Source organism: Podarcis vaucheri (assembly GCF_965113315.1).
Source record: "Podarcis vaucheri genome assembly, chromosome: 5".
Classification (NCBI taxonomy): Eukaryota; Metazoa; Chordata; class Lepidosauria; order Squamata; family Lacertidae; genus Podarcis; species Podarcis vaucheri.
Window position 1 is genome coordinate 41,897,447 of NC_138763.1, and position 27,842 is coordinate 41,925,288.

The 27,842-nt window shown below is 45.1% G+C and overlaps 1 protein-coding gene across 1 annotated transcript; it reads left to right on the forward strand.

Annotated features, from left to right (window-relative positions):
- Window positions 1-2,060: 2,060 nt before the first annotated feature.
- Window positions 2,061-27,613, forward strand: SAG (S-antigen visual arrestin). Its single transcript, XM_082224953.1, has 15 exons — window positions 2,061-4,569; window positions 7,235-7,359; window positions 9,678-9,738; window positions 9,848-9,892; window positions 10,574-10,767; window positions 11,767-11,823; window positions 12,729-12,796; window positions 18,306-18,441; window positions 18,963-19,047; window positions 19,757-19,829; window positions 20,142-20,279; window positions 21,220-21,297; window positions 22,497-22,520; window positions 24,370-24,434; window positions 26,949-27,613. The coding sequence occupies exons 2-15, from the start codon at window positions 7,252-7,254 to the stop codon at window positions 26,984-26,986; spliced, it is 1,170 nt and encodes a 389-aa protein (XP_082081079.1). The 5' UTR covers window positions 2,061-4,569; window positions 7,235-7,251; the 3' UTR covers window positions 26,987-27,613.
- Window positions 27,614-27,842: the final 229 nt, after the last annotated feature.

The window sequence follows — 27,842 nt, forward strand, 5'->3', positions numbered from 1 at the left end:
GTTGAGCTGGTCTGTAAGCGAGGTTGGTGGGCACCTGACTGGTGTCTTCTCACAGCAGGAGTTCCATAAGCAGCAGTGGCTAGGAGTGGAGAGAGTTAAACCTGGTAGAATTTAAACCCTCCAGGTTGAGGAAGGGCTAGGAACAGCGGGGAAACAAAGTTGCTGCTGTGGACTCCCACAGTGTGACTCCTTTGTCTTTTCACAGGCTGCCTGTTGCTTCTCCATTGAGCACAGAGCCCTTAGCCGCTGCGAAGTAGTAAAGAGAATGCCAGTCTTCCCCCCACCCCCCATTCTCATTAGTGCAATGTTTCATGCCGCTGCTGAGAAACATGGGGGTGCGGTTGGGGGTTCCGTCTTCCTCCTGCTAGAGGAGGAGTGGGAACTTTGGGCCCGAGAGCCTAATTCCACTAGAATGTCAGGCGTGGGGCAGGTGAAGATGCAGTCACCTGGAAAGACCTGTATACTCAGTGGATTGTCAGGGTTTGCAAAGTGCATTGTACAGAGCTCTGCAAGCCCTGACAACAGACCTGTAACAATGTTAGATGGATTTAATAAAATGACTGCAGTTGCCTCCTTTCCACGGAATCTGTATGTTTGGTGCCTTGACGCCTCATGTAGTAAAAAATCTGACATCTGCATATCCTGGCTAAGAAAGCATCAACACAGAATGCTGCCTCAAACCGTTGCTCCATCTAGCTATTGTACACTGGCTGGTAGTGGCACTTGGGGGTTTCGTGTGTTTGGGTCGGGGCTCTCTCAATTCTAGCTGGGGGTGCCGGGAATTGAACCTTTGACCTTTTGTAAGGAAGGCATGTTCTCCACCACTGAGCTACAGCGCTTTATCATCTGCACTCTGCATAGTTGACCTTGGGGATCTAGCAAATACCCAGGACAGTTCCTAGTGCTGAATCAGTGGGATGAAGGATTACTTAAGGATTATGCATTGTTTCCAAAGGAGGAGAATGGTGCAGGCAGAGGTGGGAGTGGTGAGGTGTAATGTAATAAACAAGGAGGCTTAGTCTTGTGCTACAAAACTGAGGATCTAGTGAAATAGAGGCCCAGTGCAACCTTCCATAGGGAGAGTTATGATTATACGTCCTGCCTCCACACACCACCTCACTAAGGAGTTGCGGCTTTCATTTTAGAGAAAGTTAAAACTGGAAGGGGATACTGAGCATATTTTATTGTTCAGTATTATTGTTTAGCCTTATTATGATTGAATTTTAAATTATATTAAATACCAGCAACAAGCCTTGGAATAAAACTGAGAAGAATTGAGGTCTGCACAAACTTGAATGCTTAGGAATATGTCAAATTGCTCCCTCCCTATGGAAATTTTGTTGTTTGCACTAATTAGAAGGAGCTTCCCTCCCCACATCCCCGGGCTTAATACATTTTTGCCATGAGTTAAGTCATATTTGCCTTCCATAGAAGTGTTGTGAGCCTTATGACGTGGGGGTGGGGTTTTTAAAGTGAAAGACTCCTTTGAAATAATCTCAAAATAATCTTTGAACATTAATGCCACTTCTAATTTATTTGCAATACAAAATACTACTCCAGCCACTGAAAAAATGATTAAACTATACATTGATGAGTTTAACGTGTACTTCTCAGATGTGCCATCCTCCTTATCAATCATCACTTTTGGGTTGCTAGCTATTATTCAGCTAATGCCAAATAGAGTGAATTATATTTTTACAGTTTCTGTGCATTCTGTTCCTCAGAATGCTTCACACTGTCTCAAGCAGTCATAAATACAGTGGTACCTCAGGTTAAGAACTTAATTCGTTCTGGAGGTCTGTTCTTAACCTGAAACTGTTCTTAACCTGAAGCACCATTTTAGCTAACAGGGCCTCCCGCTGCTGCCGTGCGATTTCTGTTCTCATCCTGAGGCAAAGTTCTTAACCCAAGGTAATATTTCTGGGTTAGCGGAGTCTGTAACCTGAAGTGTATGTAACCAGAAGTGTATATAACCCAAGGTACCACTGTATTAGAAATTAAACATGTCACTGCAACCTCTTTTAGTGAAAATTTGGGCCGTTATTAAAGGTGCTTTAGTAGATTGCATTTCTAACCAGGTTGTGAGGTGGATGAACACCTTCAACCAAAGGGGGCAGTTAAGGGGGACCACATGAGATGATGTGGGGTGAGGAAGAAATGCTGTCTATGCTGAGCACACCCAGATCTATTTTTGTAGTTCAGCTTAACGTGCACAGCAGCCTCCAATATGCACGTGCAGAAGATGTATTTCAGAATGTGCTCTCCGTTGCTCCCCCCCCCCCCCTTCCTGGCCCATAGCTAATGACAGTTCCACACATGTGCAGCAGTTCTTTGCTTCCAAATCCACTGTTGCGTGGGCAAACTGATAGCTATATCAAGGAGGCTGCAGGTGATTCAAAATGCTCTATCATTCACAGAGAAACGTGCCACATTCATTTCCAATATATACTAAAAACAGTTCCTGGGTTCTGTCACGTTCTGCTGTAACAGCCTATCAAGACACAAGAAATGGAATGTATTGTAGGCTTAGCACATAGAGCCTGACTTTGCTCTCCATAGCACTCATTGAGTTGTAAAGGAGAAATGTTCTTACTGTTCTAGTCATATTAGAACAGGGAGAACACAGAGCCATGAGGTACATAATAGTTCTTGCCCTCATGTCCCCACAAACACACTGCTTTACTTTCTCTCATATTAGGTAGGTGGCTGCTATCCTCTCATACAAGGAAATGAAAAATGCTGTAATGGGAGACAGCATTGGAGTGGAATGAAATTGGCCATTCACATCTGACACTAGATGACTCGGCCTCCTTCAGGCCTTACTTCCTTTTCCCTGAGGGCTTCACATTCCTCCGTTTTTATGTCTGTGTCTGAAAAAGGTTATTGCATGCATACATACTTAGCACAATTTTTTCATTTCAGAACATCCAAAAGGCATTTCCCCCTACAATTAAAAAGTATCATTTTGTTGGAAAATTCAGTAAGTGTATGGCAAAGCACTCAAAGCCATTGGCCTAGCTTACATGTCATAGTTTCTTATTGCAAGCAAGAAAATGTGCGGGTTTCTGAAGTGAATATTGTGGCTGTTTTGCTTCTCCATCCTGCTTCTGCTGCAAGCTTAGTGTTGCAATTTAAGACCGACTTTTGATTTGGAACCTTCTGCACGGAAGGCAAATTCTCTTACCACTGAGCTATAGCCTTTCACCAGTCGTGTCACAAAGACTTGTGTTCTTTGCTTCCTGTTTAAATCCTCCTAACCATGAGCCACTAACCCAAAACATGGGAACAGACCTGGGTAATGTGGCCACAGTAGGACCAGGGGAGGCGCACAGCAGCTATAATATTTCATCTAGGAACTGATATGTTTGCTTGCTCATACTAAGCCATGTTTCATAACGCCATATATTGGTTCAACCATTTTCCATATGCTACAATCCTGACACATTTTCAGTATCTGGAATACAGTATTCCAGGAAAGTGTGCATAAATGGCAGCTTTAGAGATTGGAGGTTATATTACACCTGACTGCACTAGTGAACACTGTGCTAGGTTTACAATAATAGCTACTAGGCAGCGGCCTAGTATGTGGGGAGAAACTTGATTCAGTTTGCATTTATAGCCAAATTTATCAAATTCATATTTTCTGAAACAATAACCAAATCATGGTCATCCTTCAAAATTCACACTTATCCAGATGTTATGATGCAGTTCTCCAATCAAACAGTGTCCACAAAAATACATGCATTATAGGCAAGTGTGCATAAAAGTGAAAATATGTGTGAAAATAACATACAAAGGGGAATTGCTTGCATAAATTTGTACATAAATGTACATAAACATAAAAATATGTTTATTAGGAGAAATTCACAAAAAATGCAAATAATTTTCATGAAGATATATTTTTTTCCATAGCAAACTGCTGCAGAAATGTGGATAAATCAATTTAAGATTGGAAAAACGAGAAATGCAAACAAAATGGGAATTTTTGGTTTGGGGAGATGGTAGTGAGGCACATACAGTTCTATAAGGTGCTTGCATTTTATAAAGGCATGCTGTAACTATTACAGAATTGGTAATGCACAAACAAGTGCTTATCTTTAGCTCATTAGCAGGCTGGGATGATTTTCAGCCCTAGTAAGGAAGAGATAAAGAGGTTTAAAATAAAGCTGCTTTCAATAACCTGCTTGCTAAATCTTCTGTGTGTTGTCTATGTGCATTGTGAAATCGGGAAGCTTGACATTGTAGAATTGAGGTCCCTTAGATAATGCCCAGCACCGCTGATCTAACCAGTTTCCAATCTGATAATCCAGGTATAACATTCTGGCTCTGGATTCGCTATTGGAAACTTGGCCCCCTAAGCACTAAAATCCCATTTCCAGATCCGCTACAAATTGCCACCCTGGCCTCTAAAGGGCCTAATGCTTCACCTTCTTAGAGAACAGAAGACCAAGCAAGATCTATCAGCCTGGATTATGTTGTTTTGTATGTTGGGTTAGATTGGCTCTTCATTTTACTGCTCCTTGAAGTTTCTCTTTCCCTCAACCACTGGGGTATTTGGAATTCCACCAGGTATGATATTTTGTTGTTGTTGCAAATTTGCTACCTAAGGCACCATTCCTAAGAATGCCTCCATTGAATTTAGTGGGCTATTTCTAAGTAAGCAATGTTTACAATTGTCCTGTAAATGTCCTACTCTTGATTTCTTGGTGTGAGCAATGCTGCTCTCCAGTGAACCCGTTGAGACTTGGGCTGCTTCCAGGCTGTTGCCATTTTCCATTTGCATTCAGCCACATACCGACAAATTCAGGTTTGTGCTGTTATAGTTGCTTGGAAGGCCTTGAGGAACAATCCTGTTTCCCCAGAAGGTTGGACTTTTTTGCTAAAAGGAAAGTGATGGGAACATGCATGGGAAGTGTGGGATAACACTTGCTTGGACACAATGTCTTCTAACCTCCCTGCAAACAAATGTGGATGAATGCTCTAAATAGGTAATCTGGAAGCACCTTTACTTCAGAAGAAGCATGCATGGAATGCTTCTGTAAGAAATCTTGTGATGAAGTTGATTTATAAGATAATGTGAATATAGAATCAGTCAGGGGCAAAGGAGTCCCCACAGAGACACCCTTATCTGGCTCACCTGGACAGATGGAAAGGAGGTGAGAAGCTCATTTCATTTCTTGAGGATCATGCCCTTGATAACCAACAAGATTGCTTCCATCTTGGGACGGAGAGAGAGGGAAAATGACAACATGTATACAGGTACTAATGGTTCCCCCGCCCCCTTACTGAATGTACGGCATTGACACAAGGGGTGAGAATTAACGTATTCTATAAATCGTTGTACTTCACTTTTTCAAAAAGAGTACCGGTGTCTTTTATAATATTATCTAAACTGCTTTTAAATCCAATAAAGAATATATATGGGGCAGGTATGAGATAAGCATGTAAATGCATTTTAAAAGTGAACACAATTTCTTATTGCTATGACAGTAACACTGTTTGGTTAACCAGTTGTATGCTAATAAGATTATGTAATCATATCAGAATTGTAATTAATAGAATTGTAACAGAAAGATAATGTGTTCAGAATTGCTTAATGAGTTTTGCTCCATCATAATTGGACCTTAATTGGAGCATAATTGTTGAGCCAGCCTGATGACATCACTCAGGAAATAGCTCCCATTAAGGAGGAATAGCTGTTAGACAAATCATTGCTAGCCAATAGCGAAAACAGCAGCTCCTGGCTCCAGTATTCCATCCTGACCACTGCAGTTAGCTCCCTTGGTGCTGAGCGGCGGCACAAGGGTCATAGCACTCCTGTTGGATGGTTCCTATGAGATCCCAGCAGGCAATCACAAGTTCCTCAAAAGCTGTTTTGAGTATGTTGTCCTTCCAAAATATGTGTGTGCTAATTTATATATATACAAACCTTCCGTGTTCAACGGCATTATTCTGACAATAAAATTTCTCACTGTGGCAAAGCAAGCTCCAGCCCTTCTGCAAACTGGGCTATCACTGTAGTGTAGACTATAAACAGACATTGCTCATATGGTATTGGAGCAGAGCATAAGTGCTGCAGGATAACTGAATTTTTAAGGTTGCTTCCACATTACCTGCTTATTGAGCAGTTAATAAGATTTCTTGCCGCAGAGGTTCTACAACTCTCCATTATTCAATTGCCATTCCACACATTCAAGTGCATTTCTACCAGCCCCTCCAGACTTTGGGGTGGGGGGAGCTGTGGGCGTATTCTGCAACATGTCATTGATGCAATAATAGCACATTAGTAATGGATTTGTACAGGACTGTCCACATATCATTCTCCTTTGAAAGTTGCTTTTCAATGTTTCTCCAGTTTTTCTGCAAAACATTTGCAAGCGCAGCCAGTATTGAAAGTGGGATTGTGTATAACCACCCAAATACCCTCATGAGCACAATTCATCAGGAATACACCACAGAAAGGACATTTGGTTGGCCACCTGTCACTTGCCTTACTGGAAAAAAATAAAAAAAATGAAATGGGTTTAATGGCACAAACCTACATTTGCCAGCTTTATTGAATCCATCCTGCAAAATAGTGATAGTCTGAAAGCAGCCTAGGTTAACATTTCAACAGCACCACTCAAATCTCAAGCTTGAACCTTTAATACAGGGCTGGCTAATCCCAGCGAAGGAGTATGATCCAACTTCCCAAGCAATTTTTTCTATCTTCCCACTCCAGACTCCACCAATTTTGGTTGTGGCGTCAAAAATAAAATTTATATATATGAGCTCTGCAACCCCAGAGTCGTCCGTGACTGGATCTAAAGGTCAGGGGTCCCTTTACCTTACATATATAGAGGGAGAGGGAGAGGGAGAGAGAGAGTAGATAGAGAGTTGAGGTTGGTGGAGCCCAGGTCAAATCATCATGATGGGACAAATTGCCTCCTTCCGATGATCTGCTTGCTCATCCGAGGAGCAAAGAGGGAATTGTGTGCATGCAAGTAAGTGTACAAAAATGAGGTGAGGTGGCATGATATGCCACAAGTGAATGTGACCCTCAGGCCAAGAAAGGCCAGCCACTCCTGCTCTACATGCTATTTTGACTCATGGGCCACTGTTGAATGCTCCACACAGGATTACTAAGATTTTCTGCATGCTCTCAGTATGCTTTCAAACCACCCTCAGCTTGTCTTGTAGCTGTGTGTCACTGATCTAATGATCCCTTAATGCAAGAAACATTCCTTCTTACCAGGTCACGTAACCGTATTGATGAGTTGCCCTGACACTCCAAAGATGGTCTCTGTTTCTGAAATTTCTTTGAAGAATGTTATGCCTTTTAAGACTCATGTCTACAGGAAGACCTCTCATGACAAAGCTGTGAGTACTTAGCACGACGATTGTTTTGGACTGGAAGCAGTGTGTTGTTTCAGTGGTAAGCTTCTAATACAGAAGTGCTTCTTTCTAAGAGACAAAAGTGCATGTGATGCTGCCTTGTCAAATGCAAGGGCACTTTTGGGATTCAATGACAATAACCAGAGCCGGTTCACCCATTAGGCAGGGTGAAGCAGCCACCTCAGGTGGCAGAAACACAAGACATGGTGCCCCACCAATTTTGTTGCCACCAGAGAAGCAATCCAGGTAAGGGAGACTTCAGGGGCAGCAGAACATTCTGCTGCACAGCATTGCCATTGGTCTCTCTCCATCGCTAGGGGTGGAGGCAGGCCAGTGGCAAAGCTCTCCACAGCACCTCTCTTTCCCCAATACAGCAAGATGGAGGTGTTGCAGACACACTTGTAGAGTTTGACATAAACCCCCCCCCCCGGTGGTAAGGCTTTACAGAGCTTCATCACGTCACCCCATCACAGGGTATGTTTTACCTCAGGAGCCAAAGTGACTTTGGCCATCATCATCATCATTTTTTATTTGTATGCCGCCTTTCCACAGTAAAAAAACCAATGCTCAAGGCGGCTTACAGCATAACAAGATTTACATAATTACATAAGTCATAAACAATAAATAAACCACATCAAAAAAATACACAACCAAATGAGAAACAATTTCCACATAAAGCAAAATCTAAAACTAACCCCTGGCAAACAGCAGCACAAATGGAGGGAACCTCGGTGCTCCTATTAAAGAGACAGCACAAACAAAGCAGTCTTTAAGCGAAACAACACAGCAAGAACCAGATGGTATACTTCTGTTATCAGGAGCTCCAGAGTTTGAGAACAGAGGGACGCCGGTTGGCCAGTACACAACACCCTCTTGCTTAGAGCCTAGATTGAAGCTGAAGGGTCAGACCCATCTGAGAGGTATATATACTCCAGGCCCTTAGTGGCCTCATGCGGCCTGGCCTAATAGCTCAATTCCTCCCACCCAGTAAGTTAGGCCAATATACCTGGTCAGCATAATCAGCCTTCCAGCGCACTGCTACCTACAAACCCTCAGCCAGCAGCTAGACCACAAGAGACTCTCCCCCATTCTGCTGCTACTTATCTCTGGAGTCCAAACCACAAATCAAACCAAGCCCCAAGGTACCAATAAGCAGGGAGGAAGAATCGTACAAACTGATACCTATCTCCTCGAGCTACAAAATGTCTTCCATGTAGGTTTCCCCTACAGATGCTAAGCTTGGAAGCACACCAGAGTTGTAAAAAAAATTAAATAGTAGGCATGGGGGATTTTCATTCAGATTTCAGTGTGCAGCAAGGGGAGGTTTGGTGGCAGCAGCAGAGAGAGCCCATTGGCACCAATTGAGGCTTCCTCATCCTCCATGTCAGACCAAGACAATCTCTGATACCAAGCCAGTGCAGACCAAGCCGTTCTTTAATTTATTCCAAGGAGAATCTACTGGTCATTCCACAACCAGCAGATTGTCACTAGGTGAGAGCATGGAAGTAGGCCTCCTTGGTGGAAGCACCCATCCTCTGAAATGCTCTCCCTCAAGTAATTTGTGGAGATAGTAATGACCATCTTACAAATCTGTATTTTTAACCATGTTTTCCTGGACACTGATTCTTAATTTTAAATACCGTGTTTTTCTGTGTATTGGATGAGGTTTTTTGACTCAAAAATCACGTCAAAAAACTGGGGTCGTCCAATACACAGATAGTGGCATGGGAGGGGGGAGGAGAAGCGGTGCGCCGCCAGCCAGCTCGTTGTGGGGAGTGCAATTTCCCCCGATGCTGCATGCGGCGGGCGCTCCCTGGGTCATTTTCTGCATCCAGCGGCAGCATTGGGAGAGGTTGCCGCAGACGCTTCCTGGGTTGTTTCCCATGCGCGGTGGCATTGGGGGAGGTTGCGTTCTCGGGGGAGCGCAAATTTCCCCGATGCTGCTGCGCATGGGAAACGATCCAGGGAGTGTTTCCTGCCCGCAGCTGCGTGGGGGGGGGAGAGGTTCAACAACTTTGGGCCATCTCCCCACATTTTCCTAAAATTGATTCCGCAAAAATGGGTGGGGGTCTTATACATGGGTGCGTCCTATAGATGGAAAAATACAGTATTTTGTTTTGTACAATGCAACCAGGCACTCTTACTTCTATTACATTTTGCAGTCCTGACGCATCAAGAGGTTTGAGTAGTCTTGTTTGCCCTGTAGGTACACTTTTTGCTTGGCATTGGTTTACAACTGAATCACATCCGTAAGTTGAGCTATGAAGCGGCCTTGTCCAATCATGAGTTTCCCTGTCTTCCAGGTTACGATCTACATAGGCAAGCGAGATTTCATTGACCATGTAGATGAGGTGGAACCTGTGGGTAAGCCCAGCGTGATTTCAATTTTTAAAAATCTTTTTTACACTTCTTTTTACAAAGCTTGAGTATTCAGTGTCCCAGAACGGCTCCTTTCTGTGTTTTCTCCATACAGATGGTGTGGTGTTGGTTGATCCTGATATTGTAAAGGATAAAAAAGGTCAGATGACTTAATTGGTGTTTTAGAGATTTAAGTATTAATATCCAGCTTTAAAGTTAAAATGTCTTTATATTTACACAAATAAACTCCACTCAGGAAAAAGAAGGCCCCTGTTGGTTACCAAGCATGTTTTCAGAGGTGTATAAGAGTTGTGTCATTGGACCAGATATATAATTCCTCTAGTCCCAAATGTTAGTATAACCACAGTAATTGGTGCCAAATGCATTCACATGTCCATTTTATACAATCTTCTGTTTGCCCCTGGATGCATGATGACAGAATCTTTATTAAAATCAGGCTTGAAAGAAGCATTGTATTGCAGCCAGTATAACAGATTGCAAATTGTTCCTGGCTGCAGCATGTGTGTGTTGTGCCCACGATACCTTAGCTGGTTTGCAAATGTGCCCACTGGCCTAAAAAGCTTACTGAACCCAGCACCTTGCACTCCCCAAGAGAGCAGTGGAAAACCACAGCCACCAAATGAACCCAGCTTCTTCTGACTGTCTTTTGCTAGCTGAGACAGACATAAAGCAAGCTTGTTTAACCTTGAGCTTTGTCCCAGGCCCTCAGCTTGCAGGTGCCCACTCTCAGACCTTTAAGCACAAACTTTCCATGTGAGCAGATGATACCCCTAGTTGGTTTAGCACAGTGTTTGTAACATTCGTTGTGTCTTCTTCCTAGTGTATGTGGCACTCACTTGTGCTTTTCGGTATGGGCAAGAAGATATTGATATAATGGGCCTGACTTTCCGGAAGGACCTCTATTTTTGCATGGTACAGGTATACCCATCGCTAGAAAAACAGAGACCACTCTCCAGCTTGCAGGAATGCCTACTGAATAAACTGGGTAAAAACGCACATCCTTTTGTGTTAACAGTAAGTATTTTGCGGGGCTGCTCTCAGTTCTGTGACTTGACAATTTGATAGGAAAGTGGTTAGCAATAATAAATTTTTTGAAATGATTGATTTAGCAAAATTGACAGCAACAATTAGAATGCAATCTAATCAAAATCTCAAACAGGAATGGAAATGTGTAGAAGACATACATGACCAAAAGATGCTCCAACAAGAATCTATTGATATGTATAGACTGATTTCACAAAGTTAAGTTAAATTAAGCTAAGCAGATATATAAGATTGAATGTTTAATTATTAAAATACAAAATTACAACCTCGATAATAAAGTTGCAAAATAATAACAAGGAAGTCACGCACGGGTGGAGGGAAGAAATAAGAAATGGATAAATGTTGGTACATAATGAAATGTGAAAATATGAATTTACGAATATAATGTATATGTATCAATATGTAAAGATTCATATATGTTTTACAACATTAATAATAAATAAATTGAGTGGGGGGAAAGGAAAGTGGTTAGAAAGTAGCTTTACAGCATATTTTCACTTTAGGTGTCTTCATACATTCATCCCCGCCCCCTGCCCCCCATATCAACTCTTCACTTCATATCTAGCAGCAGAATACAGGAGGTGGGCAGAATACAGGAGGTGGTTTGAGTAAGGTTTGACCTTCGGCTGGGTCTTTCGTATTACCTAAGGCAGTGTGCTTTGTAGCACCTTAAGAATGTAAGAAGATCCCTGCAGGATCAGGCCAAAGGCCCATCGAGTCCAGCATCCTGTTCTAGTATAATGGCCTACTAGGTGCCCACTGGAAGCCTGAAAGCAAGACCTGAGCGCAAAATCACTTTCCCAACTTTTGATTCCCAGCAAATGGCATTCAGAGGCAGACTGCCTGCTGCTTCTGACAGTGGAGAATGTGGCTTTCCCTCAAGAACTAAACTTCTGTAGCAGCTAAACTAACTGTAGCATGCAGTTGAATGACCTGTGTCCAGTGTCTTTTGTCTTCTCACCCTTACAGTTTCCAGACTATCTACCTTGCTCAGTATGCTTGCAGCATCCCAAGGATGTCGAGAAGGTGAGAACTGTGGGAACAGGATTGTATATATTTACTAAGAAAGTAAAATCCAGGAATTAGCATCTGCTCCCATGTTTTCTCACTGCTGATGAGGTGACATGATGCTCCCTAGTGGAAGTTTGTTACAGGGGAACTGTTTTCCAAGTGGATGTTGGACACAGCTGGTCCCACACAATTAGACACAAATAGCAAGGAAGACAATAACGTTTGCAACACTCTCTTAACAAAAAATATCAGACAATACTGGAAAGGAACATGTAGTGTGAAAGTTTGTGTATGGTAATAGATAATATTGTAGGCCTCCCTAGGAAAGTGTAGCTAAGCAAGGGCCTTTTCCCTGTGTTTGGTCTCACCTTCCCAGGCCCAGCAAAACAAGCTCATGTGAAGGTACTCTGTGATGTGCTCAGGTGGAGTACAAGTTTATAAAAACCAAGTGAGCACACCCATTTTAAAATGCATCCTATCTCCCTCCAGTTAAGGCCCAATGGCATGTCTCCTGCTTTAGGCAGAAATGGTGTTGGGATTTCTCAGTGAATGTGCACCTGTATTGAAAAGGTCTGTGCGTATGACCCATGGCAAATGCATAGGAAGCTTTTCTTCCTGTGCAAATTGAAAGTGTGGGGCCCCTGACATGGACTGGGGCCATACTGGGGTGCAGAGAGTTAAAGCACCCTACCCCTACCACCACCACCACTAGGGCTGCCATATGTCCGGACATTACAGGGATTCCCACAATGGCAATTTGGTTGTTTGTTTGTTTAACTGCACTTAAAAGCACAGCTACATAGCTAATGTAACACATAGTTTGACTCTTAAATTGGCTATTGGATGGGTTCTTTTACGTGCTGATGCTTAATATACTCAAGCCCAACAGCCATAACCAGTCACCCCGTCTTTCTTTGCAGTGCTGCGGGGTGGATTTTGAGGTCAAAGCGTTTTCGACAGAAAATGCGGAAGAGAAGGTTCTCAAGAGGTAACATATTGTTGGACAGATGTCGGATGGAACATGGGGGAAATGGAGCAGTTGAATAAGGAGCTATATTTAATTAACAGCCTACTCTGAACCTCTGGGTAGGGGGAGAAGAGGAACTGTTACTTACTTTGTGTACCACCACTGGCGGAGGAAGAGGAGCGCAGGGGGAGTTCACCAACCCCAGCAGCGCGATCCCAGTGGGGTGCCAACGTGGCCGCCTCCCCCTGCCAGCGCTGGGTGCCACGCCCCCTCAGATGGCATGCCACGCCCCTGTGGGTGGTGCATCATGCCCCGGGACACGTGCCAGCCCTGCCCCACCTGCTCTCCGCCCCCTGGTGCCAGAGCATGAAGCTCCGCCACCGTGTATGAAATATACTCAGAGTCGCAAAGTGATTTCATGCTCTTTATTCAGCTCATAGTGGTGAGGAGGAATGAATGAAAGTCCTCTCACAGTATCTGCTTTATATACATTATTTACACAATGGGCTGCACATGATTGGCTAATTCCGGAATTCTACTGTAAGCCAATCAGGTTGTGGATTCACTTCAATCTGGAGCAGGATTGGGTGGTTCCTGCCAACCAATCATACTGCTGCATTGTTCTAGGACCAATCAGACGGCTGCATTCTGAATCCTATTGTTCTAGGACCAATCCAACTGCTGCAATTTGGATCCTATTGTTCTAGGACCAATCAGACTGCTGCAGTTTGGATCCTATTCAACTCAGTACATAACACCCCTCCCCTCTAAGTTCCAGTCCTGCCCGGGAGGTCGCATTCATAGTCCTCAAGGTATGCCGGCAGCCTACGTGTGCGTTGCGGCCTGGGTTGTTCCCTGGTCCGGGGTTCAGGTTCTGGCTCGTGTTCCAAGGATGCTGGCTGTGATGGGGTTGCTTGGTCTGGTGCAACCGGCTCGCTCAGTCGTGGTTCTGGTTCTGGTGTCCTTTCGGCCTCACGGGTCCTCTCTGTATTTACTGATTCTGCCTCTCCTGCTGGCCCCTCCTGCTCTATGGGCCTCACTGCCCCGCTGTTCCCTTGGGACTCCTCTGACCTGTCCTCCTCCTGGGTTTCTCCCGGGAATCGTCGCCGTATCTGGTCGCAGTGGCGGTGCCAGCATTGCCCCCCATCCGTTAGCACCTCGTACGACACTGGGCCAGTGACCCTGGTGACTGTGGCGGGTACCCATGCTGGGCCTGCCCCAAAATTCTTTGCGTACACTGGGTCCTGGGCCTCGAAGGTCCGGGGGTTCCTGCCTTCCCCCACCACTACCTCATCCTGAGCTCTATCGGGGTGAAGGCGGTCCAATCTGATTGCAAGGCGCCGACCCATTAGTAGTTCAGCGGGGCTCCGGCCAGTCGTTGAGCTGGGGGTGCTGTGCTGTGCTAGAAGGAATGTGGCAAGGCGGTACTCCCAGTCCCCTTGCGTCATGCGGCGAAGGGTGTCCTTGGTGGTCCGCACCATGCGTTCTGCTTGCCCATTGGTGGCAGGGTGGAACGGCGCCGAACGGATGTGGCGGATGGCGTTCTGTGCTGTGAAGGTTTGGAATTCTCCTGACGTAAATGCAGTCCCGTTGTCTGAGACGAGAGTGTCAGGGAGCCCGTGGGTTGCAAACAGCCTGCGTAGTACCCGGATGGCTGCGGACGTGGAAGTGGACGGTACCAGTGCGACTTCCAGCCATTTGGTGTAGGAGTCCACCACTATGAAGAATGTTTTCCCCTGAAAGGGGCCAGCGAAATCCACATGCAGGCGTGACCATGGTGCTCGGGCGGACTCCCAGGATTGGACTGGGGCCCTTGGGGGATCTGGGCGGGATTCTTGGCAGGCCTGGCAGTGTTTGACCCAGGCCTCTATCTCTCCATCGATCCCCGGCCACCACACATAACTCCTGGCAAGGGCCTTCATTCTTACTACCCCTGGATGTGTCTCGTGTAGGGCTGTGAGGACCCTTTTGCGGAGGGACTGGGGAACAACGACTCTGCTTCCCCATAACAGGCACCCCTTGTGGGCTGACAGTTCATGTTTGCGGGTTGTGTAGCCGGCGAATTCTGGCCCGGGGCTGCTGCTGGGCCATCCCCTCCACACCCAGTCCAGGACCCGGGAGATGACCCTATCTTTCCTGGAATGGTGTGCAACTTCTTGTGCCTGAATGGGGCGGTCGGGAAGCAGCTCCAGGCTCATGACCTCTTGTGCAGGTGCTGGGTCGGGGCCTGTTTCCGGTAGTGGTAGCCTGCTGAGGGCGTCCGCATGGCCCATCGCTTTCCCCGGGCGGTGAATCAGTGCATACTGGTAGCTGGCAAGGAAAATTGACCACCTGAGGACGCGAGGAGACAGCACTTGGGGGGTCTGCTTTTCGGGGGCAAACAAGCCAAGCAACGGCTTGTGGTCAGTCACCACGGTGAAGGGCCGCCCGTACAAGAAATCATGGAATTTTTTTACTCCCTTCACGATTGCCAGACCCTCCTTGTCAATTTGTGAGTAGTTCCGCTCGGTTGCGTTGAGTGTCTGGGAAAAGTACGCCACCGGTACCTCTCTTCCATCCGGAAGTTGGTGCCCCAGGACAGCGCCAATGCCATAGGGTGAGGCGTCGCATGCTAGCACCACCGGCAGCCTCTCGTCGAAGTGTGCCAAGACAGAGTTTGAGACAAGCAAGTCCTTGACTGCCTGGAATGCGGCCTCCTGGCGCTGGCCCCACACCCAAGGGGCCCGCTTGTCCAGGAGTCTGTGTAGGGGCTCCGCTACCGCCGCCTTGTGGGGAAGGAAGGAATGGTAAAAGTTCAATAGTCCCAAGAAGGCCTGAAGTTCAGTCTTGCTCTTGGGCGCTGGGGCATCACAAATGGCCCGTACCTTGTCCCCAGTCGGGTGGACCCCTTCTGCGTCCACCATAAATCCCAGAAAGTCCACCTGAGGCACTCCTAGTAGACATTTTTCCCGCTTCACCTTGAGACCCGCCGTCTGGAAACGGTGCAGAACGGTGCGGAGGCGGTCCTCAAACTCCTCTGGTGTGGGCCCAGCAATCAACACATCATCGAAGAAGGGGGTGACACCAGGAATCCCTTTAAGGAGAGAGTCCATTAGATTCTGGAATATGCCTGGTGCCACGCTGACCCCGAATTGCAGCCGCTTTACCCTGAACGCTCCTCTGTGCGTCGCAATCGTCTGTGCCTCTGCTGTGGCCTCATCTACTGGCAGCTGTTGATATGCTTGGGCCAAGTCCAGCTTGCCAAAAATTTTCGACCCAGCCAGGGTGGCAAGGACATGGCTGACCACTGGCACTGGGTATGCGTGGGCCGTGAGGGCCTTGTTTATGGTACATTTGTAGTCTGCGCAGATGCGGACCGAACCATTAGGCTTGACGGGTGTGACGATTGGAGTTTCCCAGGGGGCATTAGGCACCGGCTCCAGCACTCCTTGCTCCACGAGTCGGTCCAATTCCTCGTCTATACGGGGTTTCAAGGCGAACGGGACCCGGCGGGCCTTGAGCCTGACCGGTCGTACTGTGGGGTCAAGCTGTAGCGCAATGGGGGGGCCCGTATACTGTCCCAATTTCCCATCAAAAACCCCTGGAAATTCATTGCATATGGCGTCCACGTCCACTTGTAAGCTAGTGTGGTTCACCCCGGTGACAGCTAGCCCCAGTGGTCCAAACCATGCCAATCCCAGTAAGCTAATGTAGGGGCCCTTGACCACAAGCAAGTCCAGTTGCCGCGTCCGCCCTCGGTATTGCACCCTGAATGTCCCCACCCCCATTGTGGGGACCTTACGTTTCTGGAAGTCCCGTAGGGTGAATGGGGCCGGCCTGAGTTTGGGACCCCCAGTAGGACACAGTTTCCTTAAGGTCTTTGCCGAGATTATGGATAGAGTTGAACCCGTGTCAAGCTCCATGCGGCATGGGGCCCCCTCTATCTGTACCTCTACATAAATTTTCTCTACGTTGGGGTGGGGCAACTGGTATACCTGGCAGTCCGTGAGCTCCGTCGAGTTGCCTTGGTGCGTTGGGCCCCGGGACCTGGGGCTCTTGGGTTGGTCATCTGATGCCTGGTGTCGGGTGGGCCGAGCCCGACACACCCGGGCGATGTGTCCCGATTTTCTGCACTGCCTGCACTCTGCGTTGCGGAAACGGCAGGTCCTCCTCTCGTGACTCTCCCCGCAGCTTGCGCAGTTTCCTCCTTCTCGTCGAGGCAGCTGTGGTCTGTGCGCTGCTTGAGTGCGCTGCTGTACTCGGTGCACCTCCTCCCTGTCGGATCCTGAGTCGTCAGTGAGGTCTTCGTGGTGGACCCTCGGTTGGGATGGCAGGCTCGGCCGTGCCTCTTGCGTCGACCTCTCGGCAGCTTCCGTTGCCAGGGCCTCCTCCAGAGCAACCTGGAATGTTAGGTCCTTCTTAGCGTAGAGGCGTCGTTGCAGCTTCTCCTCCTTCAGGCCACCGACGAGGCGGTCACGAAGCATGTTCTCCAACTCTGAGAAGTTGCAGAACCGGGCGGCTTGGCGGAGAGAGGTCACAAACCCAGTTATGGTTTCCCCAGGGGCTTGTCGCTTTGCGTAGAAGGCATTTCGACGAGCCACCACTGAGGGCTGCGGCGAAAAGTGCCCCTTCAGCTGTTCCATTATTGTTTTGTATGGAACAGTAGCGACGTCTTCAGGCGCAAGGAGAGCCCGGGCGATTTCAAACGTCTCCTCTCCGCAGACGCTGAAGAATATCGCCCTCTTCTTGGCGTCTTCTTCGTCGGTGACCCCTTTGGCTTCTAGGAGGAAGGTGAAACGGGAGGCGTACGCTTCCCAGTCTCCAGATGCTGGGTTGAACGGCGAGAAGCTGCTGTCGGTTGCCATTCTGAGTTCCTTGTGTCCCGGAGCTGAAGCCTGGATACACGGTGCGAGGCAGCGGTGCGGCAGGTGGCGGTGCTGCGGTGCTGTGTGTCGCAGTCAGCTCAGCGGGATCCCACCCTCGTCGCCAGTGAAATATACTCAGAGTCGCAAAGTGATTTCATGCTCTTTATTCAGCTCATAGTGGTGAGGAGGAATGAATGAAAGTCCTCTCACAGTATCTGCTTTATATACATTATTTACACAATGGGCTGCACATGATTGGCTAATTCCGGAATTCTACTGTAAGCCAATCAGGTTGTGGATTCACTTCAATCTGGAGCAGGATTGGGTGGTTCCTGCCAACCAATCATACTGCTGCATTGTTCTAGGACCAATCAGACGGCTGCATTCTGAATCCTATTGTTCTAGGACCAATCCAACTGCTGCAATTTGGATCCTATTGTTCTAGGACCAATCAGACTGCTGCAGTTTGGATCCTATTCAACTCAGTACATAACACCGTACCACTCCCTGCACCCTAATGCTGCTTTACCAAGGATGACATGTAATGGCAGCAAAGACCTTCTGTCACTGCCCTTGGTGCTACCTCTTTCATCCCTATTTCACAGCTTGGCACTACTGCTCCCACAACTGCTCGCCACCACCAGCAGTTCAGCACAGAAACAAACCTGTTTCCCCCCCCCCCTTAGGAACTCCGCACGCCTGCTGATCCGCAAAGTCCAGTATGCTCCAGAAGTGCCAGGACCCCAGCCTCATGCAGAGACCAGCTGGCATTTTTTCCTGTCAAAGAAACCATTGCACCTGAAGGCGTGCCTCAGCAAAGAGGTGAGCTGGTTTTGCATTTGGAAATTAATGCTCTGGCTTTTAAAAAGTGTGCATTTTACATCTCTGAGTTATTTGATCTCCTGTTTAAGAAACCACCGCTCAAGGGCTTTGAGACTATTTGCAACAACAGTTCTTCTTGGGAGAAACTGGGGACAGATCCACAGCATACATTTAAAGGACATCCAGTGCACATTTAAAGCACATGGCTTCCCCTAAAGACTCCTGGGAACAGCAGTTTAAGGGTGCTGATCATTGTAGTTCTGTGGGGAGAAATTACATTTCCCTGGACTCTTTGAGGGGGAAAACCACGTGCTTTAAACATTCATGGGATATTCTTTAAATGTTTGGTATGGATCAGCCCGCGAATGTCTAGTGTATTAAAGCCTTCTGCTGACTCTCAGGAGATATAAACAAGGCCCAAGGCTTTCCTACAGAGACTGACCATGCAAATGCATAGAAGGTGAAAGATGTCTTATGTAGACCAGATGAACCCTCCTGCTAAGTCAGTCCAATTGTTCCAGGTCTTTTACCACGGTGAGGCAATTCCTGTTACGGTGACTGTGATCAACAATTCTGATAAGGTGGTTAAGAAGATCAGTGTGTCAGGTAAAATGCTAATTTTTCCCATAATGCCATGAGATGTTTGCTATCATGTAATAACAGGGTAGAAGGATAGAGCATCCACAATGCCCACGATGCTATTGAGGGAGTCACACATAATTCCACTTTTAATATGGTTTGCACCTGCAACATTTGGGGGTTGTCAGACTGCTCCATTTCCAATCAGTGTATATCCCATAACTTCCTCCTGATATCCTGTAACTTTTTATGCCACAAATGTTCTGGTTTATTTTTGTCTTGCTTTTGTTGCACTACAGCCCCACTGGGCAGCCCTAGGGAAGCATCAATAAACAAAATAAAGCAGAATCAATCCACCACTAATGTACTATTATGGTATTGTGTCAAGAATATGTGGCAGAATACACCTGCAACAAATCAGTGGTCTAGAGGGGTCCATAATATAATAATGGGCAGTGATTGTGGGGTTGGGATAACCCAGCCCTTTCAGTCTGAAAGGATCTCCACTTAGTTTTGCAAGAACTGCTATTGTCATTGCCTTGGAAGCATGTTTCCCTGCACTCTGCCAAAGCAAAATTACTACCAGTCCATAATTTTGTAAAAGATGCCACAAACAAGTGAGTTGAGGGGAAACAGAGGCATAAAGAGAACTGACAACTTCCAGAAGAATTATGGGAAATAGGTTAGACTCTCTTGGTTTTCCGGTTGTTAATTTCCCATCTCGTTCCCTCCTCAGTGGAACAAGTTGCCAATGTGGTCCTGTACTCCAGTGATTTCTACACCAAGACAGTAGCTCTGGAAGAGGCAGAGTGAGTGCATCCTAAGCTGCTCTGCCAGTTTCCCCCTCTGTTACATTCCCTTTAGCTGCCTACCTCACTAGAACATAGAAATTCACTCCTATACATTGTGTTGCTTCCTGATTTCTCTCTGGCAGAGGTCTAACTTTGCATCTTTCTGCTAAGAGGTATATCCCCCTCCCTCCCTTCTTCATCTGTGGTCTCATGTTTTGTGCCCCCTCATCTGGATCCTACTGAAGTTGGAAGGTTGAATTTTGGCCAGCTATTTTTCTGTTCCAGAATTAAACTTGTATTCTATTTAATCCCCTGCAATGTGTATTCCAGGGAAAAGATACAGCCCAACTGCATCATCTCAAAGACTATAACAGTTCTGCCTTTGCTGTCAAACAATCGAGTAAAACTAGGCCTAGCCCTGGATGGGAAGCTAAAAGATGAAGACACCAACTTGGCTTCTAGTACAATGTGAGTTGAATATGTATAGACATATAACCCATTTGCAGCAGAAAACTGTAGGTTTCCCCCCTCAGTCTGGATTCATTCATGCTCATCCTCAAGATGCTGCTTTCCATCTAGATTAATTCTAGATCCCGAGTATGCTACCTTGATATGCATTTGAAAATCTTCCCCTTCCTTAAGTTACCCACACCTTTTCCTCCCTGCACGTGCCACAAATGAAGGAAGAAGGACTTGATGATTATGATGTTGGCATATCACTTGGAGAGCCAGTGTGGTGTAGTGGTTAAGAGCGGTAGACTCGTAATCTGGGGAACCGGGTTTGCTTCTCCACTCCTCCACATGCAGCTGCTGGGTGACCTTGGGCCAGTCACACTTCTCTGAAGTCTCTCAGCCCCACTCACCTCACAGAGTGTTTGTTGTGGGGGAGGAAGGGAAAGGAGAATGTTAGCCGCTTTGGGACGCCTTCGGGTAGTGATAAAGCAGGATATCAAATCCAACCTCTTCTTCATATGACCACAACATCATTGGGTACCGTCACTGGTACCGACTACATCCATTTTCAAATGGACACACAGCAGGGTAATGCAAAATAAATGTTTATTTTCAAAATGAAGCCAGTTTCCTCAGAAGTACTTTTCATGGTCAAAAAATTAGATCTAAATTGTTTGTGGACTACATACAAAAAAAAAAAAATTACTCAATCCCCACTGATTCTGGAATAAAATGTTGCATGTATACAACCTGTGGAATATGGAAATAGGATATCTTCTATTGCTGTGTTAAGCAAGAAATGTAAGTGCAGAAGCTTCCTGTATGCTTAGTTGAATTCACCCTAGGATTCATCTTGCCTTGGAACCTTCTCAGTGTAACAGCCCTGAGAGGATCCTCCTTCCTGTTGGACAGCTTCAATTGCATGTCATAATCCTACTCTTTTTATCCCCAATAGTATTAAAGATGGGCTAGACAAGACAGTTCTGGGGATCCTGGTTGCTTACAAGATAAAGGTGAAGCTCACTGTCTCAGGGTAAGAGAGGTTTTCAGTATCCTGTAGTTAAAAGTTTTTAGATTCAGGTAGTTCTGACGCAGTCGAAATATATATATATATATATATATAAATTGTCCAGTAGCACCTTAGAAACCACCTAAGTTTGTTCTTGGTATAAGTTTTCGTGTGCAGGTATCTGAAGAAGTGTGCATGCACACGAAAGCTTATACCAAGAACAAACTTAGTTGGTCTCTAAGGTGCTACTAAGGGACGCGGGTGGTGCTGTGGGTTAAACCACAGAACCTAGGGCTTGCCGATCAGAAGATCAGCGGTTCGAATCCCCGCAACGGGGTGAGCTCCCGTTGCTCAGTCCCTGCTCCTCCCAACCTAGCAGTTCGAAAGCACGTCAAAGTGCAAGTAGATAACTAGGTACTGCTCCAGCGGGAAGGTAAACGGCGTTTCCGTGCGCTGCTCTGGTTCGCCAGAAGTGGCTTAGTCATGCTGGCCACATGACCCGGAAGCTGTACGCCTGCTCCCTTGGCCAATAAAGCGAGATGAGTGCCGCAACCCCAGAGTCGGTCACGACTGGACCTAATGGTCAGGGGTCCCTTTACATTTACCTTTAAGGTGCTACTGGACATTTTTATTATTTTTTTATATATTAAAAGTTTTGGTAATAGGTGCTTTTGTTTTGTTAGAGTAAGATGAGTCATGGCAACAAAATGAGGATGCGGCATCCTCATTACTTTAGATTATACAGTGGTACCTTCGTTTGCAACCATAATTCATTCCAGAGGTCTGGTTGTAAACCAAAACAGGTTGTAACCTAAGGAGTTTTTTCGCCAATGGGGCCTCCCCCCCAAATTGGTTGTAATCCCAAAAAATGGGCACACACTTCCGGGTTTGACGTAGTTGTAATCCAAAACGGTTGTAATCCAAAGCGGTTGCAAACCAAGGTACCACTGTATAGCCAATTCTAACACATTGGTTCCATGCTTAATAAATTAGCTATCTTGTAAAATGGTGAATATTTGTATGAATGTTCTTCATTAAAAGTAAGTAGATGCTGCCAAGCCAAATGAAGAAGGAATACTTGAATGATGTGGAATGGGATAATGCATTGCAAGCATGGATAATTCTGAGCTACATTCTGTATGAAGATGATATGAAATATGTCTGACTTTGCTGTGGAATTTTGTAAGCTTTGATTGTTTTTATTTTATGTGATTATATCTTAGCCTGCTGGGAGATTTCATTTCCAGGTAAATCTGTAAATCTGTCCCCCCCCCCCCCGTTGCTCTTGCAACATTTGATTATATTGCTAGGCTTATCTGAAAATGGATCTTCTCTTTTTACTCTTATTATACATTATACCTTTTAAAGCACATTCTTAGCTGCCGCCACCCCCGAGAATTCTGGGCACTATAGTTTGTTTAAGGGTTGCTAGGAATTGTAACTCTGTGAGAGTTAGACAACAGTGCCCAGAATTCTTTGAGGGAAAGAATGCACTTCGAATGTGCTTTAAAGGTACAGTGTGTTCACAGTCTTAGCTTAATAACTATGAGCTTCCACCACGGACTAGGCCCAATATTCTGTGTATGAGGTATGTTTACTCACATAGGAGTGAACACTAATACTTCTACAATATACCTTTTCTCTGAATTCCCATCCTTTGTTCACTTCCTTTTATTGAGCATCCCGATTATTGAGCATCCAGATCATTGACTTCCATTGTTGTTAGGCGAGTTTCTTTAGTGTGTTCGCCTTTCATGCCCTCCCCAACAGGACACGATTTTCTGGTGGGAGTTTCTTGGGTAATAAACGAAAACTGCAGTGCCAGCCCCTTCAGTGGTTACAGACAGTGTGGAAAAGTGAAAGTGACAGTCAAGGTGGAACATTTCAAATTGCCTACTGTATAAGAAATTGCCAATAAACTAGCAAGAGCAGAGTTATTTTCAGTCCTTCATGCTAGTAGTGGTTTTCATCAAATTTAGCTGGATAACAAGTATTCTCGTTTGTTAACCCATTGTCAGCACTTGTGTAGTAACAGAAACCAGGCACTGGTCATTAATTATTGTATTTGTATTCTATCATTATTTACTCACTTAATGCATTTATATCTTACCTTTCTATAGTAAAATTCACACTGCTTTCAAATAAAAATATAAACTACATCAACAATTAATAGTAAAAGAGTGCAGCAGGAGGAAAGCAATCATAATAAAAAAGTGTTAGCAACAATCACCTTGGGAACAATTTGATTGAAAGGTGGGGTAGAAATAGACCCAGGGCCTTTCCCATCTGCACCCTGGACTCTTATGCCTTTACAAGAAACACTTTGCTGATTTTCCAAATACTTGTGGAGGATTATAGGTATAGGGTAGCATTCAACAAAGCCAGGCATAGGCAAACTCGGCCCTCCATATGTTTTTGGGACTACAACTCCCATCATCCCTGACCACTGGTCCTGTTAGCTAGGGATGATGGGAGTTGTAGTTCCAAAATCGGCATCTGGCGTGCCGAGTTTGCCTATGCCTGAACTAAGCTTTATTCAGAGCAAACCCACTGGAATTAATGGACCTAACTTAGTCATGTTCATTAATTTCAGCAGGACTACTCTGAGTTAAATAGCCCCCATAGATTTAGATCTGGGTAATCCCTGGATAAAGGGACGTGGGTGGCGCTGTGGTCTAAACCACAGAACCTAGGGCTTGCTGATCAGAAAGTGAGCGGTTTGAATCCCTGCAACGGGGTGAGCTCCCATTGCTCGGTCCCTGCTCCTGCCAACCTAGCAGTTCGAAAGCACGTCAAAGTGCAAGTAGATAAATAGGTACCACTCTGGCCGGAAGGTAAATGGTGTTTCCGTGCCCTGCTCTGGTTTAGCCAGAAGAGGCTTAGTCATGCTGGCCACATGACCTGGAAGCTGTATGCCGGCTCCCTCGGCCAGTAAAGCGAGATGAGTGCCACAACCCCAGAGTCATCCGCGACTGTACCTAATGGTCAGGGTCCCTTTACCTTTAATGACTGGATAAACCAAATAGTGTGGGGAACTGCTAAGGTTGTTTGGTGTTATGTAGGTATCATTGTACTTTCTTTCCTCTCTCCACACAGCGAGGTGGCCATGGAACTGCCCTTCCGTCTCATGCACCCCAAGCGAGAGGAGGAAAACACAACAGGTCAGTAGGATATCATTGCCCTTGCTTGGGGCATTGTTTATAATATTCTGATGATACCCTTAAGTCTTTTTGAAAAGCTAGAAGATTATTCTTCCATTGAAATGGTAATCAGCTCTAAGGGAGATTTTAATCACAGGGAGGGGTGTTTTCAGCTGGAGTAGAAGGAGGGATGCTGTTAGGTGGTTCTCCTTTCATATTTCCCAGCAGAAGTTCTTGTGCTCTTGAAGCACAATCCTATGCATGTCTCCGCAAAACTCCCATTGAGTTCAGTGGGGCTTGCTCTACCCTGAAATCTTTTGTGTATATGTGCTCTCACATTTATGCTTGCAATAACTTTCTTATTAAGAAAAAATCAGGAGCAGGGAACCTTTGACGCTCCAGATGTTGTTGGACTTCAACTCCCATCAGCCACAGCTAATGATCAAAGATATGAGAGGCATAGTTCAGCAGCACTTGGAGAACCAACAATTGTCTAGCTCTGCTCTAATTGCATCGCAGAGCTGGTGGAATTCAAACTTCAATCAATCAATTCGGAATCCAGTCATATGAGCAATCCCAGCTTGTTTCATGTTTCCTCTAGAATTACTTTCCACAGTTAGTACCAAAATTTAGTATGACGTTGGACAAGTCAGTTAGGTTTCAGTTTGCATCTGTACAATGCACACAATAACACCTCCTGCTTCAAAAAAACAGAATGGAATGTTCAAAGTTTAATAAAACAATAATTTTGAGGTCTACTACAAATCAACTAGCACAATGATTAAACTAAACCTTTGTTTTGTAATATTTTGGCTGGGGTGATTAAGGTATTGCCCAAATATGGTTTCTGAATTTTTGTTGATGGTAAGGAATATTTTGGTGCAATGAGTGCAGCTGGACAAGCTTTGAGACCACTACACACTACACCAGTGTGGTGTAGTGGTTAAGAGCGATAAACTCGTAATCTGAGGAACCGGGTTTGCGTCTCCGCTCCTCCACATGCAGCTGCAACCTTGGGCTAGTCACACTTCTCTGAAGTCTCTCAGCCCTACTCACCTCACAGAGTGTTTGTTGTGGGGGAGGAAGGGAAAGGAAAGTTAGCCGCTTTGAGATTCCTTCTAAAGCGGGATATCAAATCCAAACTCTTCTTCTTCTTCTACATGATTGCCATAAATTTGTGGTTCAATGAAAATCCATTGAAGAGAATGAAACTTCCTCTGGCTAAAAATTTGCTTATTCTTAGGACTTTCTTTCTTTCTCTCTTCTCCTTTCACCTCAGTGCACATAGAGGGACAGATTGTTATCTCTCCTTTCCAAGCTTTATGCATGGCCCGAGGAGCCTGGGTCACTGACTTATTGTCAGGTCACACACCTGCAGGGCACTGTAACTTATATTATCCCCTTCAAATGGACTTTACAATATTTGCCAACTACTTTAAGGAATCAAAATCAAGACAACGTATTTAGTTAAGCCTTTCTCCCGCTTTTCTTTTCAATGCGCACCAATGACTACAGGAAAAGAAAAGTAAGTATTGTTTCATTATATTTCTAGCCAACTCTGCCCTGAAATCCTTATTCCTTCATGAGCAATGACTTTGTTCATAAACAAACTTTATTAAAGTTGCAGCATGAGGACAGTGGAAATTGATTCTGTTTCTCAGCTGGATTCAGCTCAGAGCTTTGTGCATTTTAAGGCATACAAACACTGAGAAGCTACAGCTGTGTGATATAGCAGAGTGAAGTATTTGCAGTTATTTTCTCACAAGATGTTGATAGATATTATATAGCTGGAATCCTACATATGTGTACCTGTAAATAGGACCTACTCACAAGTAAGCATGTATTAAATTGCAGTCTAATAGCACTATTATATCATGCTTAACATTGCATAGAACTGGACTGTAAAAAGTCTATACAAACATTATGTTCCTTAGGATGTGCTCCATGAAATTTAATGGGATTTGCATATAGGGGAAATATGCATGGAATTGGACTGTTAGTCTTATATTGCCCCAGTTGCCCAATAGTTATAGTCAGAAAATAGGGTTCTGTGGGATGACCTTCTAAACTTCTGTCTAAGCTCCTGAGAATGGCTTATTGTGAGGAAATGATGCAGCAACCTTACTGAAGCTGAGCCAAGAATGTGAAACCTTTTCACACAGGCAATTGGGGGACATGTTTAAGCTTTGATGTGGGCATTCTTATGTCTGCTGCTGAATGGTTGCATGGTTTAATCATTTTGTTTTATTATTTATGCTACATACTACATATAGTGGCAAGTGCTGTTCAGTTTGATTCTACTATTAGTGCTCTGCCCTGGGATCTTATTGGATGAAGGGCAGTCTTAAAAATCTAAATAAATGAATACTGCAAGAGATGCTAAAATGCATTTTTGTGTTGTGTGAAAATGATGTAAAGTGTAAACTGACTGTGTGCTAGTCTAAAAGTTCCAAAGAAAAATAGAGCTTCACAATGCAGAGGTATCCAAATACTAAGAAGAATGCAATTTTGAAAGCAGACTTTATCTTTTCTTAGTGACCTCATGCTTGAAGAGTTCTCTCGCCAGCAGCTGAAAGATGAGGATGAGAAGGCGGAATCACTAAATGATGAATGACAGAAAAAGGAGGCTGAGCCAGCTATGGAAGCCACACAATTTGTGTCTAATGGCAAACACAGAGGGAAGTAATTCTATTAAACAGCAGGAGAGTTTTCTTTTTTTATGTCAGTTAACACTGGTCTTCCCTCCCTTTTTTAGAATAAAGAAACGGAATACTTGAGATGATTGTGGTGGTGGTTTTTATTTAAATCAGTTGCCTCACTATAAACATCTAGTTGCAGCATGAAGAGTGAATCCAGTATTATTTGTTTAGAAAATAAAAAACTGCTTAGCATAACAAACCCATGTCCCTGAATTAAATGGAAGGCTGGGGGGGTGCTACTTTGTTTGCTTGAACTTTAAAAAAGGAACAAACTGAAACCATTCACCCTTCAAGAAAGAACTTGAAAGTACTTCATCTATTACATTTTGTATGTGTTCATATAAAAATATTAAATATGTTGGAGGCAATAAGCATGTGTTTGTATTGATCATCGGCATTACATCTGTCGGTGTGTGTGAGGGAGCAACAATTGACCACAGCACCTTGCTTTATGTACATATAGTGGCAAATATAGGTTTGCTGCCATTTAACTTGTAATGCAACCATTCTGGGCCTAGTTCCCAGCCATCTCTTATGAGGTAGAGTTATGGAGTATTTTACTGTGCGTAAAATGCAAGAATCTGGAAGAATCTATGTGCTGGTGAATGAGGGCAAGACTGTATTCAGTGCCTTACAAGCCTGATCTATAAAATCCAGTAAAACAGATTATATGTTTGCTTGCACTGTTTTTTTAATAGCACATGAATGGAGTGAAAATAATCTTTGTAAA

Excerpts from the sequence above, each read along its gene's own strand:
- SAG (XM_082224953.1), top strand. The coding sequence starts at position 7,252 with ATGAGTTGCCCTGACACTCCAAAGATGGTCTCTGTTTCTGAAATTTCT. Across the intron at positions 9,893-10,573 it reads TATTGTAAAGGATAAAAAAG|TGTATGTGGCACTCACTTGT; the intron begins GTCAGATGACTT and ends TCTTCTTCCTAG. Across the intron at positions 20,280-21,219 it reads AACTTGGCTTCTAGTACAAT|TATTAAAGATGGGCTAGACA; the intron begins GTGAGTTGAATA and ends TATCCCCAATAG.